General features: G+C 41.7%; 1 protein-coding gene across 2 annotated transcripts in view; it reads right to left on the bottom strand.

The window, feature by feature from the left end:
• Positions 1 to 19,622, bottom strand: part of TEPSIN (TEPSIN adaptor related protein complex 4 accessory protein) — a 599,267-nt gene that overhangs the window by 426,913 nt on the left and 152,732 nt on the right. For both annotated transcript variants that reach the window (XM_044085070.1, XM_044085071.1), the window contains exon 3: positions 13,774 to 13,841. In XM_044085070.1, coding sequence (XP_043941005.1) covers positions 13,774 to 13,841 — 68 coding nt within the window. The remainder of the gene's footprint in view (positions 1 to 13,773; positions 13,842 to 19,622) is intronic.

Here is a 19,622-nt window from a genome sequence, read left to right as displayed (position 1 = left end):
TCCAGACGTCAGTCCTTGGATGCCTGTTGCTTAGAGATGATGTAAAGAGTCTGGAAATTGGGCCTGTTGCAAGCTTTTGCATGGTAGGAAGACCCAATAATCAGTACTGCAACATGGACTATGAAGAACGTCATTGTGAATCAAAAAAAAATTTTTTTTACAAGGAACCAAGGTGCTCAGGAAACTATTGATGACTGTGTGACAGCATTAACCAACAGTGCAAATGAATATCAGTTCGGCAAGTTGTATGATTTATTAAATCAAAGATATTCTGTCTATGGCATTAAACAGTCATGTGAGAGGTAGACATGAAAAAGCTAGAACTGACTTTAGATAAAAGCATTGGATGCGTGCAGATCAAATAAAAACGAGCTTGCAGAAGAAACTGATGTGTGCAAGATTAAAAATGTGGCTGAAAGTATTTAAAGAGTAAAGTGTGAAGGGAATCTGCATGACAACATTAGAAATAATAATGCAGCAAGACATGGAGGTGTCGAAGATGGTGCCCTGAGGGGGACACATCCTCACATACTAAGAATGGTGGCAACCATAAGAAAAAAAAATGTGCAGTATTTAATCATGCAGGATATGAGTAGACAAGAACCATTCTACAAGACTATATAAGAAACAAAGTTAAATTGTTGCACAGAATTTACACATCGCTGAAGCTAGGAAAGGGGGGAGGCAACTGTGAATATTCTGGAAATGTTGAAAAAACGTGTAGTACACTGCAAACACAGGATCGTGAACTGCTGGTTAGAAAAGTTCATTGTAAAAGGAAAAACATTGACTTTAACTTTTAATTTGTTCATCTGTTCATCATGCAAGAGAACTGCTCATTATAGATATGGTTGTTAGAATCCTATGCACTTTCATGGATGGACAACTCTCCTTTGATCATTATGTACCCACCGTCATTAGGAATACCTATCTCACTCAACTGACTATGAAGGGAATCTCCTGTCAAAGAGTTCATCATTCCCCTCTACTCATTCCTCATCAAGGCCATACTTGAATATAATGCTCCCTTCACTGTGTACCTGTCCAAACACCAATCCCAACGTGAAAAAAGTAGTGATTCCTCAACAAAAAAAATCTCAGGTATGAGCTCCTTTGTTACCCAGAGCATCTGAAAATTCTATCACTCTTCAGTCTTCTACAGATTCCTACATGGCGATATATGCCAGATTTACAAAGCTGTAAATGATTCGATCTTCTTGAGCTTTTAAATAATCATAAAAGTGATTGCAGTGCAAATACAGTCAAGGCATCTAAATGTAAGTGTCACATAAATAGGACTTGTTGGCATGGCTTAGCTCTCCCAAAGAATTTTCCAACTTTCCTGTTAAATAAAACATACTTCTCACTTTTTTAGATTTAACTTGAATGGAAGGAAAAATGCTAATTTCCCAACCCTAGTATCCCCTCCACCTCTTATGGACAATGGAATTAACTAGTCATATGTACCAGTGAGACTGCAGTGGTACACTTCAAAACTCTTAACTGGTTTACTGACCATTAGCAACTTATGAACCAATGGCTTTGACAGTACTGGGGCTTGAATCAAGTCCACAAGTCCATGGAAAGAAGGTCCAGAAGAAGACTGGAGAACTTTGGCAGACAGGATGCTTAGGAGCCAGCCGTCAGTGTTAGTTAGGGACATGATCTGAAACCAAATCTGTAACATGTGAGAAAATCCCTATTACATTTTCTTGTAACTCCGACAGCCAGTGACCTCTGAGATATAACAAAATCTGATGAGGTAGGTCTGGGGGTCTGTAGCTCTGTTTTGGACACCATCATATCCACACTTGTAGGACAGACAGTGGGGGGATCCTCTTAACCTGAGCCACACTTGAAACCCATTTGGAATCTAACCTGGGCTTCTTCCCCACATTACATATATGCTTGTTGGCAGGGGACTTTACTCTTAGGGAAAGATGTGGATGTGGATGGGGAAGCCCTAGAATGACAAGTTGGAGCAGCTGTCAGCTTGTCAGTTTCTAATCTGCTTTTGTACTCCTTCAAAGTAAAAGGCTTGAAGTGCAAACAGCACAATTGTCTGAAAGATATAGCAACAGACACTTACGTTATATTTGTCTTGTGGAAGGATCTTAACTCCACAGGAACACTACTTAAATATGTGGAAGTACTTGCTTTTGTCCATACACCCTGAGAATGCTACACAAAACATATACATTACACACAGCAAAATTAAGAAACTGCACTTTTTAACAAGCACAGCTGAAACACATTTTTGAGGGACTTTAACTTCACTACAGAGAAATTAACACAGAAGTAAAACTATAAAACCACCAGCAACAAAAATGGTACCACGCACAGTGGGGAAGTGATCATCTGTCCAACTCTGACAAGGCAAAAGCAAAGGCTAACAAACATCTGGCGACGGTCAAAAATAGAATAAAAGGAGAAGACTTACACGAAATTCTGAACGAACCAGGCTGACAAGGCAACCAGCATCAACCATGACTGAACAGATCTGGAGAAGGAGGTCTTGGGTGCAAGGAATTGCAGGTAAGGGGGAACAGGGAGGTGCTTTCATAGCCTGGGAAAGTTTTAAGGGATCAAAAGAACATGCGGTATAGTGAGTGCTGGGGATGATACCACTGTGTTTGGAACAAAGCAATCTAAAAGCCTCAATGCCGGTGAAATACTCAAACCAGACCAAAAACTCAAAAGTAAAAAAATCAGTAGAAAACTTTAATGTAAAAGCACACATGAAAATAAGTTAAGCACTTTCAGGTCTAGATTATCCACATATCTGCAATATCACTGTGGCATCCAAACCACCAGGTTCCATACAGTCCTTCACCACACAAGGAACACCATTACCACTGGCCTCCATCACCTTGGGAACATAGTAGGGGAATCTCCCCTGGTGAGCTGGCCAAATTTTCTTAGTATGAATACCACCTTGGGTCTCCCCTGAAAATAAAGGTAGCCCCATTAGGCCTATGTTCTATCAATAAAGTATAAATACATACAGAAAAAATTAGTCATTCAGAAGAAAGGAAGGGCTCTAATAATTCTCTCACTGCTTTTAATGTTATTATAAAACTGAAGACGTTTATGAATATTATCTTCCCATAAATGGTTCAAATGTACAACTGTTGGGGGGGCCATATTGGTCAGCATAGTTTTTGAACTACTTCTGCATTGTTCTCCATAACTTCTATAAAAGAGCTGAGGAGTCAGGCTGGACTCTGGCTGTCTACTCTAGCCACAGATTCTTTCTTACATACCATAATGCCACAGATTTTTTTCTATGTCGCCGATGCCTGTTCTTCCACTAAGGCTTACTGTTACCTCAAGTGAGCACAATTGTGACAACCACAGCTTTGGGGGTACACTGCTAGCAGAAGCAGCAGCATCTACTTTACCATTTATTCTTCTGTATGCACTGTGCAGCATGAGAGGGAATGGGCGACAAAGAAGTAGCAGAAGAACATTAAGATTGGATGCCAGCAATGATCTTTTTCTGATGATCCTTTTCTGATGACTATGTCCATGAAGAAGGCCTCCATTTGAAGTCAAGCAAACTAAAAGCATCAAGAAAGATTTTTTGCTAAATACTAAAAGTGAATGAGCAATTCTGACAGTTCTTTTCAACACTTCATTTCAACAGGTTTCACTGTTGCACAGAGGAAAATGGCATTTGCAATGCCTTTTCATAAATATGTCAAGACAAGTGACTGATGTCAGACAATGTAGCTGAAAACTCAATAGCATCTGAAAGGGTAGTAAAATTACACCTGAAGTACAGGATGTTAAATTGTTAAATAACTAGTTCCAAATGGCTTACAAGACAGAGATAATGTTGGGAATTCATCTCAAATGAATGTTAAACACTTCCGCAATGCTTAAAAAACCATTAATGTGCTATGTGACCACTGCTGCCCAATGCTATTACATAATATAGCACTTCTCTTTAAAACACAGTGACTGAGATGACTAATGCAAACTGAAATGCTGAGATGACTTTTGCAAACTGAAATGCTGAGGAAAGACATCTGACACTCCATACACAACGCACACACACAGACACACACACACACACACACACACACATAAACAGTATTATGATACATTATACATGTGTACAGCCCATTGCCTAATATGAACCTAATATGTAAACTTTTAAAACTCACTCTGAGAATACAAGTCCACTCCCTAATAGATGGTGATATACATCCAATCCCTGGCCCAAATTCTACCACAACCACAGAACCTTACACATCAACTCCTACTAACACACACTTGCTACCAGACCTCCCAAGTCTCTCCTGATAGTTCATCTCAATATTCGGAGCATAAATAATAAAGTTGCCCACCTGCATGTCCTCATGGATGTACATTCATTTGACATCCTCTGTCGCACTGAGACATGGCTCAAGCCAGCAATACAAGACAATGTGGTTATTCCTCCCGGTTACAATATCATGAGACTAGACCATAATGCTAAGAAGGGTGGAGGAGTAGCTATTCTATATAAATCTGGATTAAAGGCGACCTCTATAGACTCTAAACCTCCACTAACTAGTAATGCAGAAATTCTTATTTCCAAGATTCAACTCAACAAATGTAAATCCATATATATCATTTGTATCTACCTTCCCCCAGGCAATAGCACCAGCTCCTTAGAGGCTATCCTAAGTTGGCTTTCCACCACCTACCCACAAGAAACCATAATACTCAGTGACTTTAATATAAACTGGAGGTGCTGTACATCTGAACAGCCTTCTACTCGTATTAACCTATAAGGTTTTACTCAAACCATTACAGCTCCCACTAGGACCAATAAACTTAACAATGAAAGCACCCTAGATTGGATTCTCACAAATAGCCATCACCAAACTTACTAAGTAGGTGCCCTCCCCGAAGATATAAGTGACCACTCACTCACCTTCTTAATCAGGTATAAGAGTGACATTCCAAAACCAACCATTTATAAGACAATAAGGACTAAAAAAATTTAACCCAGACAGCTTTCAAAAAGAACTTAAGGCTTTTGACTGGTCACCACTGAAACACCTACCATTAAAAGATGCAGTTAAACACTTTAATTCTAAATTCTTAGCCACTCTAGACTGCCATGCCCCAACACGCTCAATTAGAACCAAGACTAAACCAGCCCCATGGCTCTCCAAGGCTACCAAACAAAAAATCCTCCAAAGAAACAAACTCTGGGCCAACTAGCGTACAACTAAAAGCCCTACAGATCAATTAAAATTCAGACAGCTAAGAAATGAAACAAAAACAGCCATATTGTCAGACAAAAGCAACTTTTACTGTCAGCTCCAACAAACCCACCAAAATAAACTTCAAAAATTCTGGTCAGGCATCAATAAACTCTTACACCCAGGTCGTTCAGTCACACCCACTCCCTCAGGCTCTGATCACAACAGTCCCACCCAAATAGCCAATACTTTTAACACTTTTTTTGCAGAGACCATTCAATCTCTTGCCAATCAGCTATCCCCTGACACCATATCTTTATCCACTGATATCTCTAACAGTCCCCCATTATTTCAATTTCGGCCTGTTCCTACATCCCTTGTCTGTACCCTTATTCAGAAACTTAAACCCATCACCCTGTCTGCAGACCTACTACCTTCAGAATATCTGCAAAAAGCTGCAAAAGCTATAGCCTACCACATATCCATCCTGATTATATTACTGAAGGAACTAACCCATCAATCTGGAAAATGTCACATATTATTCCCCTGCATAAAGGTGGTAATTCTAACGAATTATCTAATTACAGACCTATAGCCATATTATCTCCATTGGTAAAAATCATGGAGAAATGCATTCATAAGCGACTATTAAACTACCTACTAGAAAACAACTTACTAGCTACCTGCCAACATGGCTTCAGACCATTTCATAGCACCACCTCTGCTCTCTTATCCTTCACCGACTGCATTAATAAAAACGCAAAAATGACACTATACTCAGCCCTCTTTATTAATCTGTCAAAAGCCTTTGACATGGTTATCCACCAGTTATTCATAACCATACTTAAAAACTTGTCACTGGATGCACTTGCAATACAGGTTCCATTCCTAGTTAAAAAACAGGCAACAGGCTGTACTATGGGAAAATAACTTATCTTCCCACCTCCTAATTGCCCTTGGTGTCCCTCAAGGCTCCATATTGGGTCCTCTCCTATTCTGAATTTTTATAAATGACCTACATTCTGTAATACCTCAAGCTACCTGTATCCAATATGCAGATGATTCCACATTAATATGCTCAGCCACTTCTCCGTCAGAACTTCAGTCCTTAACCCAAAACGTGTTTAAGACAGTAGAGAAATGGCTTCTACACCAATGTCTCATCTTGAACTGAAAAAAAAACAAAACTGCTACTATTCACTCCCACCCGCAGGTCCTCCCCACTTAACTTTACTGTTACATCTAGCAATAGTACTATCATATCTCCTGATCCTACCACAAAACTACTTGGGGTACTAATTGATAATAACCTTACTTTCGAGCTCCATATTAACAACACTATAAAAACACTGAACAAAAAATGAGGTTCCCTCTACAAGATCAAACCCTTTCTGACGCCTCTAGCAAGGACCACTATTGCCAGTACCCACTTAATCTCTACCCTACTATATGCCTCCCCTATTTATACTAAACTATGTAAAAGCAATCAGAACAAGCTGGCTATCTCCTACAATAATATTGTCAGATTTGCAACTGGGTCATCCTATAGAACCAATCATTATAACAATCTTAATCAACTAGGATGGTTAGAGTTGTCAAATCTAATACTAGTTTACCAACTAATAGTTGCCCACAAGATCCTGTATCAACCAACAAATACACCAATACTCACTAACCTGATCACCCCCTACAATAATCTCAAGATCCTACGCTCATCAAATAAACTACTGGTACAAATAGGTAAAACCAACAATTTGGCTGGAGACTCATTGTTCTCTAATACAGTGGGTAAAACCTGGAACTCCCTCCCCAATGACCTAACCTCCATATCCTCAATAACCCTATTTAAAAGCAAACTGAAACCATACCTTAAATCACATTGGTTATGCCCCTGTGTTAACCCTGCCTAACTACCTCACTTGTCCCTAGATACTACTCCTCATACCTGTATAAGCTAATTACTTTTCTATTAACAATAACGTGTGTGCGACTTTTCAGTTTAATAGTGTTATTTTAGATATTTTTGTATGACTATCCATAGCTGTTATGTACTAGGATTTTTTTTTTATAAGCAAAAATGCAATGAAATGTAATGAATGGCAAAACTTTGTACTGTACCTGCATTTTGTAAATGCTACTCTGATTTGTGGAGCTTTTCTCCCCGGGCCTCCACTGAAAATGGACATATATCCAGTTGGACCAGCCCAGTCAACAAATGTAAAATAAATAAATAAATTGCATATACAAACATACAGGGTCATGCACAACCATCTATCTGCAAAAACATCAAATATTTACTACAAACACTGTTTTGTGTACAAGGCAAAACTCCTGTACCTTTCATATGCCACTTTTGCTCCTAGGACTGTTTGCATAACAGAAACTCAGTTCAAAGTAAAGTGAGACTTTTGGGTCTATATTAAATCAGTGAAAATGCCAGAATACAAAAGTGACCACCCCCTTTCAATCTATCTTGCTGTTTTAAAAATAGTGATGCTCCACTAAAACTTAACTTTTAGACAGGTAAAAAGTACAGTTGTGTACACCTACCATAAATGTAGATGTTTACACCACAAAAGAAGGCATAAGAGATAAGCAATTGATCAGATTTAATGAATGCAAACTGGTGAGAGAAGATGGTAAAATAAAATGGAAGAAAAAACTTGTTTGGGAAAAGTAGACAGAGGCAGAATCCATGGAGGTTCCAAACATCCACTTTCCAAGCTGTTTGAGGCAGCTGATGATTGAGATGGGATGCAAACAGATCAAACTGTCATAATCCTGCTGAATAAGTTGGGGCATCCATGAATGAATTGAGCTTGAAGATGCAGATTCAGATTTAGAGCTGTGTCCCATAAACTCATTATATACCACATGACTGTGGTATTGTCTTAAGTTACCTACTTTCACATCTAACTCCTCTAGTACACATTGCAGTGTTTAGGATAAACCATTTTTATCATCTTACCTTTAAGCATCTATTGCAAGACCACCAGTTATTGTAGAGCCCAAATTCTGCCTCTCAGTGGTCAACTTGGGATTAGTGCTTCTGCTTTCTCCTGGTGAGAGAAGGAGTGCAGTTACATTATTTCCTGGAGACTGCTGATCACTAGAAAGCTTAACTGCTTTATAGGTGACTGCTTAGAATCTGTGCTTATATTCTGATCCTGGTGAGAGTAGGAGCAGAGTGCATTGATTTCTGACTCTTTCTGGTTGGAGAGTAAGTGTCTGTGCTTAACATACCAGATTGGTCTGGTTGCTATTTGAGGCATCTACCAGAAAACGGCTACAAGCCTGCAGACCCTTGCATTATATCTGGGACAAGACTGTGGATCACCAAACAGGCCGTGGCCTGCTTCTCTTCATGGGATTGGTGCTAAAACTAGCTAGTTTTAGCTAGTACAAGCCAGTTTTTTGGTTTCAGCACTCAAAACTGTTTTCTTGTGCTCAGCACTTGCTCAGAACTCATAAGCACTAAATAAACTACAAATTACTACAGCACTCGACTTTCCTCACTTGTCAAGAGGAAAACAGTTCTTAGTACTTAAATTAAGACAGCTCCCGGTATTTTGTCCTGTCCACCTGATGAATCTGGGCATCTTGGGGCAATGTAGCAATTGCCTCATGTACACTGTCAACCCTCTCCTCTTACCATCCAACACTACAACCTGTAAGAGATGCACTTATATAGCCAAACTGGAAGCCAAGCTCTCTCCAGCCAAGACTGGACTAGACAGTCAAGAGGAGAAGTTAACACCTGCACCACACCACACTCAACACATAGTCCTTCAAAACTTACACTACCAAAACCCAAACATAGAAACACAAAGCACACACTCACATTCATGGAGGCTCTCAATAAAAAACTGCCCAAGCAACGGAGACCTCCCAAGCTAAAACGCAAACAAACACCACCCCCAACACTACCCAAATGACACACAGCCCACAAAATCAGTGTGCCACTCAACCTCACCGTATAAGGCAAAACAACGTACTCAACACACTAGTCATAGGTGACTCTATAGTCAGGCACACTGATGTCCCACTCACCAGGCTAAACAAGGAGAAAGTTACTGTCAGCTGCCTGTCGGGTACCAGGATCCGCCACATAACACATGCACTCAGGTCACTCCACAACAAGTACAAATACGACTCTGTCATTATCCATGTTGGTGTGAATGACCTGAGACATACCTCCCTGGACTACATGAAAAGAGACATGGAGGAGCTCTCAGATCTTGTAGCCCAAGCAGGTATGACCCTAGCCCTGAGTAGCATCCTGCCATCGTCCAGAATGATACCACAGTACAAGGACAAAATGACTGACTTCAACAATTGGCTAAGCTTCTGGTGTCATTCTAAGGGGATCCAGTATCTGTGCCTGGGACAACAATGTCGACAGACCACGATGCTTTGCCAGAGATGGCCTGTACCTGTCACCCTTGGGATTCCGGATACTGGCTAAGGCTCTTGCCACCCCTATAGTGCCTTTTTTAGGCAAGGTTTACTTGTCAAATTCACCACCGTAACAGGTACAAGCAAGCAAACTCTGTGGGTAATGCTACAAGTCTAAACCTCAAAATGCACTCACTCGAGACACTCCTTAAAATGGAGAACATCGACATCTGTGCAGTGACAGAGACCTGGTTCAAGGCTCCAGTGCGCCCCCCTGCATTACCAGGCTATAATTCATACCACACCTTTCAGCCACCTAACCTGGACCGAAACACTAAAGGCGGAGGCGTGTCCATATTCATTAAGGATATCCACACCTCCAGGCTAGTTGGTCAACAAAATGCATCCGAAATTATCCAAGTGCAACTAACACTGGGCAAGACTGCAATCCAGGTTGTAGCTTGTTACAGATCCCCCACCATGCCCCAGGATTCCCACTCTTCATTTCTTAAGATACTGGGAAATATTAAGGTACAACCCAAAACCTTAATTATGGGAGATTTCAACTACCCCACCATCAACTGGGAAAACTACTTGTGTACCAACTCATTCGCTCAATGTTTTCCCGAATTTAAAAATTCCAATGCCTTGGATCAGCTTGTCCACACCCCCACCAGGGCATATCCTGGACCTAGTTATTACCAATATGGGTAACTGATGTTTCATGCCAGAGGTCAACTCCTCGCTGGTCAGATCCGACCACAAGCTAATCACCCTAGACATCCATATCCCACCCCCACCCCCCATTAAGGAAACCACCATCAAAAACTACTCCAAAGCCAACTTCATGCCTCTTAAGACAGAAGTGGCAAACATCACAACACCCATGCAGACAGAAAATAGAGGTACAACTGCTGAATCTTACACAAATGCACTGTACTGTATAAGCACATACACGAGTGCATGGATCGTGCCATCTCCAACAGAACCAAGACGCTATTCTCCAATAAAAGGAAGCCAATCTGGTGGTCCCCTGCCATAAACAAACTTGACAACAGAAGGAAGAAGCTGTTGCAAAAAAGATTAAAATCCCAAGATTGGAGGAACTCCCTGGTTAGCCTCAGCAAGAAGCTGAGATCCCTCATAAAATCCTCCAAAACCAGTTATGAAAATAAAATCGCCACTGACTCCAAAGACAATCACAAAGCATTCTACAGCTATGTCAAGAATCTCAATGGCAACACTCAGATCTGCTCTGAGCTAAAGCACAATGGCACTAAATGTACAGAACCACCCGATATTGCAAACATCCAGGCAGATAGGTCCAGTGCTAACATTACCTTCCTCTCACCCTCCAAAGGGCCCATCTTAATACTGGAAGAATGCAAAGTTCCTGTACTCATGAATGAAAAAGTAAAGACCGCACTCTCCAAAGCCAAGAATACAGCATCCATGGGACCAGACAACATCCCAGGCTGCGTACTGCACAAACTACAGAATGAACTGGCACGCCACCTAAGTACCATGTTCAATCATAGCCTCACCTCAGGCTATGTGCCTACTGGGTGGTTATCCCACTCCACAAAGAGGGTGCCACCACAGACCCTGGGAACAAACGCCCCATTAGCCTGACGAGCCTGGTCTGCAAGGCCATGGAACGTATCATCTTGGAGCTTATAAACAAAGACATAGGTAACCTCCAAACCCTGGATCCCACTCAGTTTGAGTTTGTAAAAGGTAGATCATGTCTACTAAACCTGATTGACTTCTTTGAAGCAGTCACCATAGCGTAGACGAGGGCAAGGTAGTGCACACAGCCTATCTTGACCTCGCCAAGGCTTTAGATACCATCCCCCACTCTGGAATTATAGATAAACTCACTAAACTGGGCATAAATCCCTATGTCACAAGATGAGTGGCCAACTGGCTCACTGACAGAGCCCACACAGTAAAAGTAGCTGACTTCAAGTCCGACTTCAGACCAGTGACGAGCGGAGTATCACTGGGTTCAGTCCTGGGTCCTCTCCTGTTCGGCATCTACTTCTCTGAAGTGCAGGCCAACACAGAAAGTCTTTGGCTAACAAATTTCGCAGAGGACTGCAAACTGGGAGCCATAATAGAATCACCTAATGATGTAGACATTCTACAAAAGGGCTTCACAGAGACAGATGCTTGGTGTCAAAGTCATGGCCACAAGCTCAATGCCAAGAAGTGCACTGTCATCCCCTTTGGGAAAAATTCAGTACCCATGAACTACCACATAGGCGGTAGCTCACTAAACACTGAAAGTGTGATAAGAGACCTCGGGACACAGGCGGACAGTAGTCTCTCCTTTGATAACCACATCGCCACAGTAGTCAGGAAATCCTTCTACGTGGCATGTATCTCACAAGACACCTACAACAACTGGAAAGGCCACAGAAATACCTCACTTAGAGGATTACTGGCCTCAAACAGATGCCATACGCAGACCGTCTCAAAAAACTCCAGCTCTACTTCGTCTCATATCGCCTACTCAGAGGCGATCTCTGCCTAACATACAAAGCTATGTCAAACCCAAATCTGTTGGACATGCTACACTTAAAAAAAATACCAATCTCTCCAAACCACACACTCCAGGGACCTAAACCTTGTCACCACAATAAACAGAACATGCTGGAGGGATAGATTCCTGTTCCAGAGACTTCCCATACTCTGGAACAAACTACCCATTCATGTCAAGCAAAGTTCCTCATTGGCCCTATTTAAGAAAAATCTTGACGACTGGATGGGAAATAGAAAATTCAGCCTGGGGATCACTTCTGCTACACTGCTCAACAGGGACACAGGAAACTAATTTTCTTGGGTGTTGAAAGCCAGGGAACCTTTTTTTCTAGGCTTATATAGGCCCTAGGGCGATACCCTAGTACCTACCTATGAACCTATGAAAACTCACTTCAACTAACAGCATTTCATCGGAAATACTGTTCATTGAATTCTACTCTTTGTGGGGGGCTGTGCCCCCCACACCCCCTGCTTATTATATATACCAACTCTGAGATCACAATACAGTGGGGAAAGAGCAAATTTTCCGAACTTCACTGTACTGCGATCTCAGTAAGAACAGTTTAACAAATGGCACATTCGATGTAAATGCACTGAAAATGCCTTTCGCTGAACTGAATTTTTGATGAACTAGTAGTGACCCAGACTGTTTCTCACTGCTGGGCTTCGAACAATCTGTGTGTCAATTCCCTGTCTCAACAAATCAATAGTTAAATGAGTGACAAGCTCATATACCGAATACTACAAGTCACATAGTTTATTGCTGTTTCAGGAGATAGACATAGGCTGCCCCGGGTATCTGATGAGCTGGAAAATAATGACATCTGCAAGTAATTTCCATCAAAATAAGCTTTACATTACTGATGCTTTAGAGAAGCAATACTATTCTGTTTTAGTAACAATCAAAGTTTTGCTTCAAAAAGATAAGTGTTCATCAGATGCCCTTTTCTGTTTCCAACAACCCAAGAACTACACAAGGTCTTCTGCAGTAGTAATAGCATGATTCAGTATTCCAGGTACCTACTGCTGAGGATATGACACTACAGTCTGAAGCACTATATGCAACTGCACACACTTATTGGAAGCCAGTCAATTTGCTGCTGGAATAATCATGAGTGCTGTTTGTGCAACTACTTTCTGGGATCATTGAGTTTGCACTCTTCCCCATTGCTGCATGATAATGGAGTTGGTATATACAAGTGGGGAGGCTCTCCCAACATTGGGATGCAGAGGGGCATACCCCTGGGGGGACAATTTGGTTCTTTTCAATGAAAGTGATTTGGATTCACGTAAAAGTCACTCACAAAGATTGCTATCAGTGAGTAAACATGAATCCCACTTATCCACTGGGGGGAAAAAATATTTGTTTTATATAAATATGAAAAATCTAGGTTTATATGGCTCCTCGACAAGCCAAATGACTGATGATCAGTAACTGTTACCATAGCCTTCATTCAGCTGCAGTACTCAGCTGTTACCTGACCCATTGCCATAAGGAAGATACTGAATAAATAAAATATACCATTCCTAATCAAAGGTACACGGTTACAGTGCTACGTGAAAAATTATCTGAGGAAGAGAAAATAGTGTACTGAAAATTACAACACATGTATTCAGGACAGGCCGTCTGACTCACCTGGGCAGCAGCACGCACCATTTGGAACAAAGCATTCCCATGAACAGGATCTGGAGGGCCACTGAATGCTACAAAAAGAAAAGACAACAATGACAATCAGAATTCTTTAAATATCAAGTTGTTACACACTACCCTTTTACACACACTTATGAAACAGGTTAAAAATCCAAGAAAATACCTCGCTGACTTCATTCACTTGTAACAATGAAATTATAAGATCCAGACATGTTAACAAGATAAAGCCAGCAAAGAGAATCCCATGTGAAATGTGTAAGATAGTTTTCTATTTTACCTAAAAACAAAACAATAACTGCAAATCTGCTATCTGTCCATAACACGGACTTCAAATAAGTACAAAAGAATTTACATTATATTTACCAGATGGCAAAAGTACAAAATTAGCCTACTAGGTCTGCCTTTTAAGCGGATTTAACATTCTTCTTCATTCTTTTTCACCTGCCCCATGTCCTCTTCATAGATTCATAGGTGTTTACTAGGCTAACAACCATTAGGACCTTTTTAAACCTAGCTGTGCATCCCACATTTATGAGAAGTTCTGGTTCCCTGGATAAGTATAAGCAAGAGCTTGGGAGATAAAACATTTACAAGCAGGAGTTTGACAGATGAACCATTTAAAGGTTGCCTGTGTCCATTAGAAATGCAGGTGCTAAATCAGAGATGAATTTCCTGCTCCCTACCTAATTGTCCAAGTTACATTTGTATTGGGTTAAGAAGGATCTCTGCTTCACATGGATAGAGAGCCTGTTCCAGAGAAGGGGGTAGTCTCTGGGATACATACCTGTCTTTCCAGCAGGTCCGATTTATATCACAGGCAAGGTTTAAGTCTTTAGAATTGGTAATCAACTCCCTAATCAACTCAATTTCCTCCAACTTACTACTGCACACAAACTAATCTTTAAACCCACTGCTTGCCCAGCATTATCTAATACCTTCACCATATACAATCCTCCAAGGCCCCTAAGATCTAGCCACCAAAATCTTATTTCAGTTTACAAACCCAAACGACCCCCTGGCCAACTCCTACTTTCCTTTACTACAGCAAAAAAATGGAACTCACTTCCTTCCCTTCTAAGAGCCACTACAAACTATGAACACTTTAAATCTCTTCTTCATTTTCACCTTTTCCAAAATTGGAAATGTAATTGTATACTTCCTACCTAGATCTCAATTTATCCTAGTTCCATCCCACCCCCCTGGTTCCCCTTCTTCTGACTCTCTCCTAGCTCCCTCTCTTCTTCATTATCTCCTCCTTCCTCCTGAATAAACCCTTTATTTTCCTTCAAGTGCTATGCTTACTCTCACCTTAAATCTTTTGACTTTTTTCTCAAGGTGGTCTCCTGGACTCAACCACAATTTGAACATTAGTTATCTGTTCTTTTTCTATCCTCTTCTGACACCTCTCCTTTAATTTCTTTGCTTCTTATTAGTTTCTCCCATGCATCCCTGCTCTTGCATTCAAACTCTATCTATAATTTCCTTTCCTTTCCTACTTTACTAACATTCACAGTTGCATTAATATATCTTTTTCTTATGTATAGTGCCCAATGCACCTCATTCTTGTTTGGAAATTGTTAAAGTATTATGCTATTAGAACAGAGTGTGTTTTTGTGTATATTAGTTTAGATCTGTTCTGCTGTGTTTTTGTGTGTAATGTATTATCATGGAGCTTTTCTCCCCGGGCCACCACTGAAAACGGGCTTTCGGGCCCAGTGGACTTCCCCGGTTATCAAACTGGAAATAAATAAATAAATAAATAAATAATTCTGGTGCTGTTTGTTTTATGGATATGCAGAAGGTCTATCATGGTGGGGGTCTGACAATGCCTTGCATGCCAGGCATAGATCTCCATTCAACAGCTTACAGGAGACAAGAGTACAGAGATAGGGCACTGAGGCAGTCTGCATAGGACATGGTACTTAAGCCCTGTATTCTTTCAGTGAGGAACCTCTGTGGATGTTCCAATTGTTGGATATGCCTGGTTAGGTACATACCACTGGGGGGCACTGTACTCAATAACAGGACTGATGAATGATGCATATAGTGGAACAATGACTCCTTGGACCTAGATGCCATACCTTTGTTTATAATTTACACAACACAGCATGATTTCCTCACTAGTGTAGACATGTCATTGTCAAAGGCTAGATTACTGTATGTGTGTCACCAAGTCCCTGACTACTGTGTCGACTCTTAGCAGTGTGTTGTCAATATGACAGATGTCTCATTGGATTCTTCTTGTGCCAGTCATACTGGTAAGCTCATTTTATGGGTCCACAACCCTCTCTGTGAAGACCTCCTTTTTTAAATCCAGGAAGTTGTTGCTCCCCCACTATCTGCTGCCCGTGACTCCTCTTCCCTGCTTCATTCCTTTCAGGATAATCCACTCACAAATTCCCAAAGTATCTTGGTTCCTCTCTGCTTTCTGGCCTTGAGTGAGAAAATATCAGCTCCTCTAATCTTATATTATAGTCTTTCCCCTCCACTCCATGCAGACTTTTGGGGGCCTTTCCCTGAACTCCATCCAGTAGGCTCATGTACTCTATCCTAAATGGCATCCAGATCTCCATGCAGTCATCAAGATACAGTCTAACCAGAGACCAATAAACAGAAAACCCTTCTTTGCTTCTGGAGTCTAATGTCTCAAGGAAATATATAGGCATACATTACTCAGACATTCTACCAGTAGTAACACGCAAAGTACTAGTACACAGATCTTACAGCTCATGATTCAGTTACTTTCTGACTTAAACCTTTCAATATCTGTCATTTCAAAAAGAAAAAAAATGGTCACTTGTTCTACAAATTATCATGTAAAAACTCTGTAACTTGTTTTCTTAAATTATTTTCTAGCATACAATTCAATTTCTTCTGGTGTTGGAGTCTACTGTATTTAGTGTTACCTCTTTTTTATGTACAATTTGATACACAGGCAGGTGAGCTAGTCTACTGAACCTTTTCCATCATAACCTAGGTACAAATGTACAGTAACAAATATTAAGAAGTTATGTTCTTACCATAACGTTCCATGTTAGTTGTCTTCTTCTCGCCTTCTTTCTTGTTGGATGGGTTCGGAGCCGATCCTCGGCTCCGACTCGGCCTATACTATAGCTCGAGAGCTATTTTTACCGGCTCGAGGCAGCCCTATCACCCACAATACCATGCGCTAACTCCCCAGATCTCGTTTGGAAGCTAAGACATAGTATAAATATAATATCATAATCCTCATTTGAAAGTACGGGCTCCCTGCTAGTAACACTAAGGATACGGGGAAACCGTAACATGTTGTATCTCCAGAAATGGAAGGACTCAGAGACCTCTAGTCTATCCAGGCTAGGGGGCAGGAGGGAGGGACGCAAGAAAGAAGGTGAGAAGAAGACAACTAACATGGAATGTTATGGTAAGAACATAACTTCTTAATGTTAAGTTGTCATTCTCGCCTTCATTCTTGCTGGATGGGGCAGCGTCCCTAGCATCTTAGTCCTGGGTGGCTCAATGGAACAGACTCCTGAGTACAGTGGAACCAAAGTCAGCTCTATTTCTGGAGGCTATATCAAGTTTGTAATGGGCAATAAAGGTATGTTTGGAAGCCCATGTAGCTGCTGCACATATGGCATCTAGTGGTAACCTTGCTTGAAATGCCGTTGATGTTGATAGTGCCCTGGTTGAATGAGCCTTAGGCCTAGACGGAAGTTGCCTGTGTCTCAACTCATAGACAAAGGTAATAATAGATGTCAACCATCTGGAAAGAGTAACCTTCGATACCGGAAGCCCTTTCTTTCCTGCAGCATAAGAGAGAAAGAGCTGGTCTGACTTTCTGAGTTGTTTTGTCCTGTCTAGATAATACCGTAATTGGCGATGAACATCTAATGAATGTAATTTCTGTTCAGCCCTGTTGGCATAGTCTGGGAAGAAGACAGGCAAGTCAATGGAGTGGTTTAGATTTGCTTCCAAGGACACTTTCAGTAGGAAGGAAGGGTTTGTTCTGAGAGTCACTCTGTCTTTGTGAAAGACCAAATAAGGGGGACGGACAGACAAGGCTTGAAGTTCCGATACCCTTCTGGCAGATGTTATGGCTACTAAAAACAGAGTTTTCAAAGAAAGAAGCTTGAGGGAGCAAGAAGCTGCAGGTTCAAAAGGAGGCAGACTCAATGAGGTTAGAACTAAATTCAAATCCCATTGTGGAGGTGGATCTTTAACTGGAGGTCTAAGCAAAAAGATGCCCTTGAGGAAGGCTTTACAGAGGTTGTGGGACATAATATTTGCTTCTGAGAGCCCAACATGAAAATTAGCAATGGCCGCTAATTGTACCCTAATAGTGGCCGACGATGACCCTGAATGAAAAAGCTCCGCCAGAAAGTCTAGAACCTTATGAATGGGTGCATGGAAAGGATCTAGGGACCTAGTTTGTGCCCAGTGCGAAAAACGCTTCCATTTACTCGCATACGTCTTCCTAGTATTGGACTTATGGGAAGCCAGAATGTTATCACAAACAGGAGGAGAAATAAGGGGAAGCCTGGCTATGGCTGGAAGTGGAACAACCAAGCTGTGAGGTTGAGGGAATGAAGAGACTGATGAAGCTTGCCCGTGAGATGGGTCAACAGATCCGGAAGGGGTTCCAGATGCCAAGGCTGTTCCAGTAGGTAACTGTGCAGGAACGGAAACCATACTTGTCGAGGCCAAAACGGGGCAATGAGGATCATTTTGGATCTCAATGCGGTTGCTTTCTGAATTAATTGCGGGATCAATGGTAAGGGAGGAAAGGCATATAGAAGACCCCGGGGCCAATCGTGAACAAGAGCGTCTCTGGGGGGATGGCCTGGTAGAGGAAAGAGTGTGAAGAAGTCGAGGCACTTGCTGTTTTGAGGAGTTGCGAAAAGATCGCAGCAAGGCTGGCCCCACTTATGAAATATTCTGTCTGCTACCACTTGATTTAGAGACCACTCGTGAGGCATGAGGATAGTTCTGCTCAATCTGTCCGCTATGACATTGGACTTCCCAGGGATGTGCGTTGCTATCAGAAACCGTTGAGAGGAAATCGCCCATTGCCAAAGTCTGAGTGCTTCTCGACATAGGGGGTAGGACTTTGTTCCGCCCTGCTTGTTTATGTACCACACCACAGACATATTGTCCGTTTGAATTGCTATAGTCCCTGTGGGAAGAGAGCTCTGAAGGGCTTGCAACATCAAAAACACCGCCCTCATCTCCAGGACATTTATGTGCAGGTGGCATTCTGATTGTTGCCATGTGCCCTGGACCATCCTGCCCTGATAATGCCCCCCCACCCGATCAGGGAGGCATCCGTCATCACCGTGGCAACTGGGGGGAGGAGAACAAAGGGCCTGCCCTGAAAAAGCTGAGGGGAAACCATCCACCAGGAGAGATGATTCTTGCAAGATGGGGTTATCAGAATGTTGTGAGTCATTGGTAGCTGTTGAAAGGACCACTGAGAAAACAGCATCCACTGAAGGAGCCTCATGTGGAAGCGGGCTAATGGGAGTAGAAGAATCGCCGCTGCCATGAGGCCTAACGCTTTCAATACTAGCTTGACTTGAACTCTGGTGGGCTGAAACAGGGACTGAACATTCCGCCTTATGTCTGTCACTCTCTGAGGTGGTAATGTTGCAGACATTTCTGTGGTGTTTAATACGGCGCCTATAAAGTTTATACATTGACAAGGCGACAAGGAGGACTTTGCAAAATTTATGGAAATACCTAGAGTGTTGCAAAGTTGAATAGTGTAATCCCTGGCCATTATAAGATGCTGCTTGGTGGTAGCGGAAATGAGCCAGTCATCTAGATATGGAAACACCTGGAATCCTTTTTGTCTC

This window comes from Protopterus annectens, chromosome 10.part0, assembly GCF_019279795.1.
Source record: "Protopterus annectens isolate FY-2018-M chromosome 10.part0, PAN1.0, whole genome shotgun sequence".
NCBI lineage: Eukaryota > Metazoa > Chordata > Ceratodontiformes > Protopteridae > Protopterus > Protopterus annectens.
This window is presented reverse-complemented; position numbering and strand designations above follow the sequence as displayed.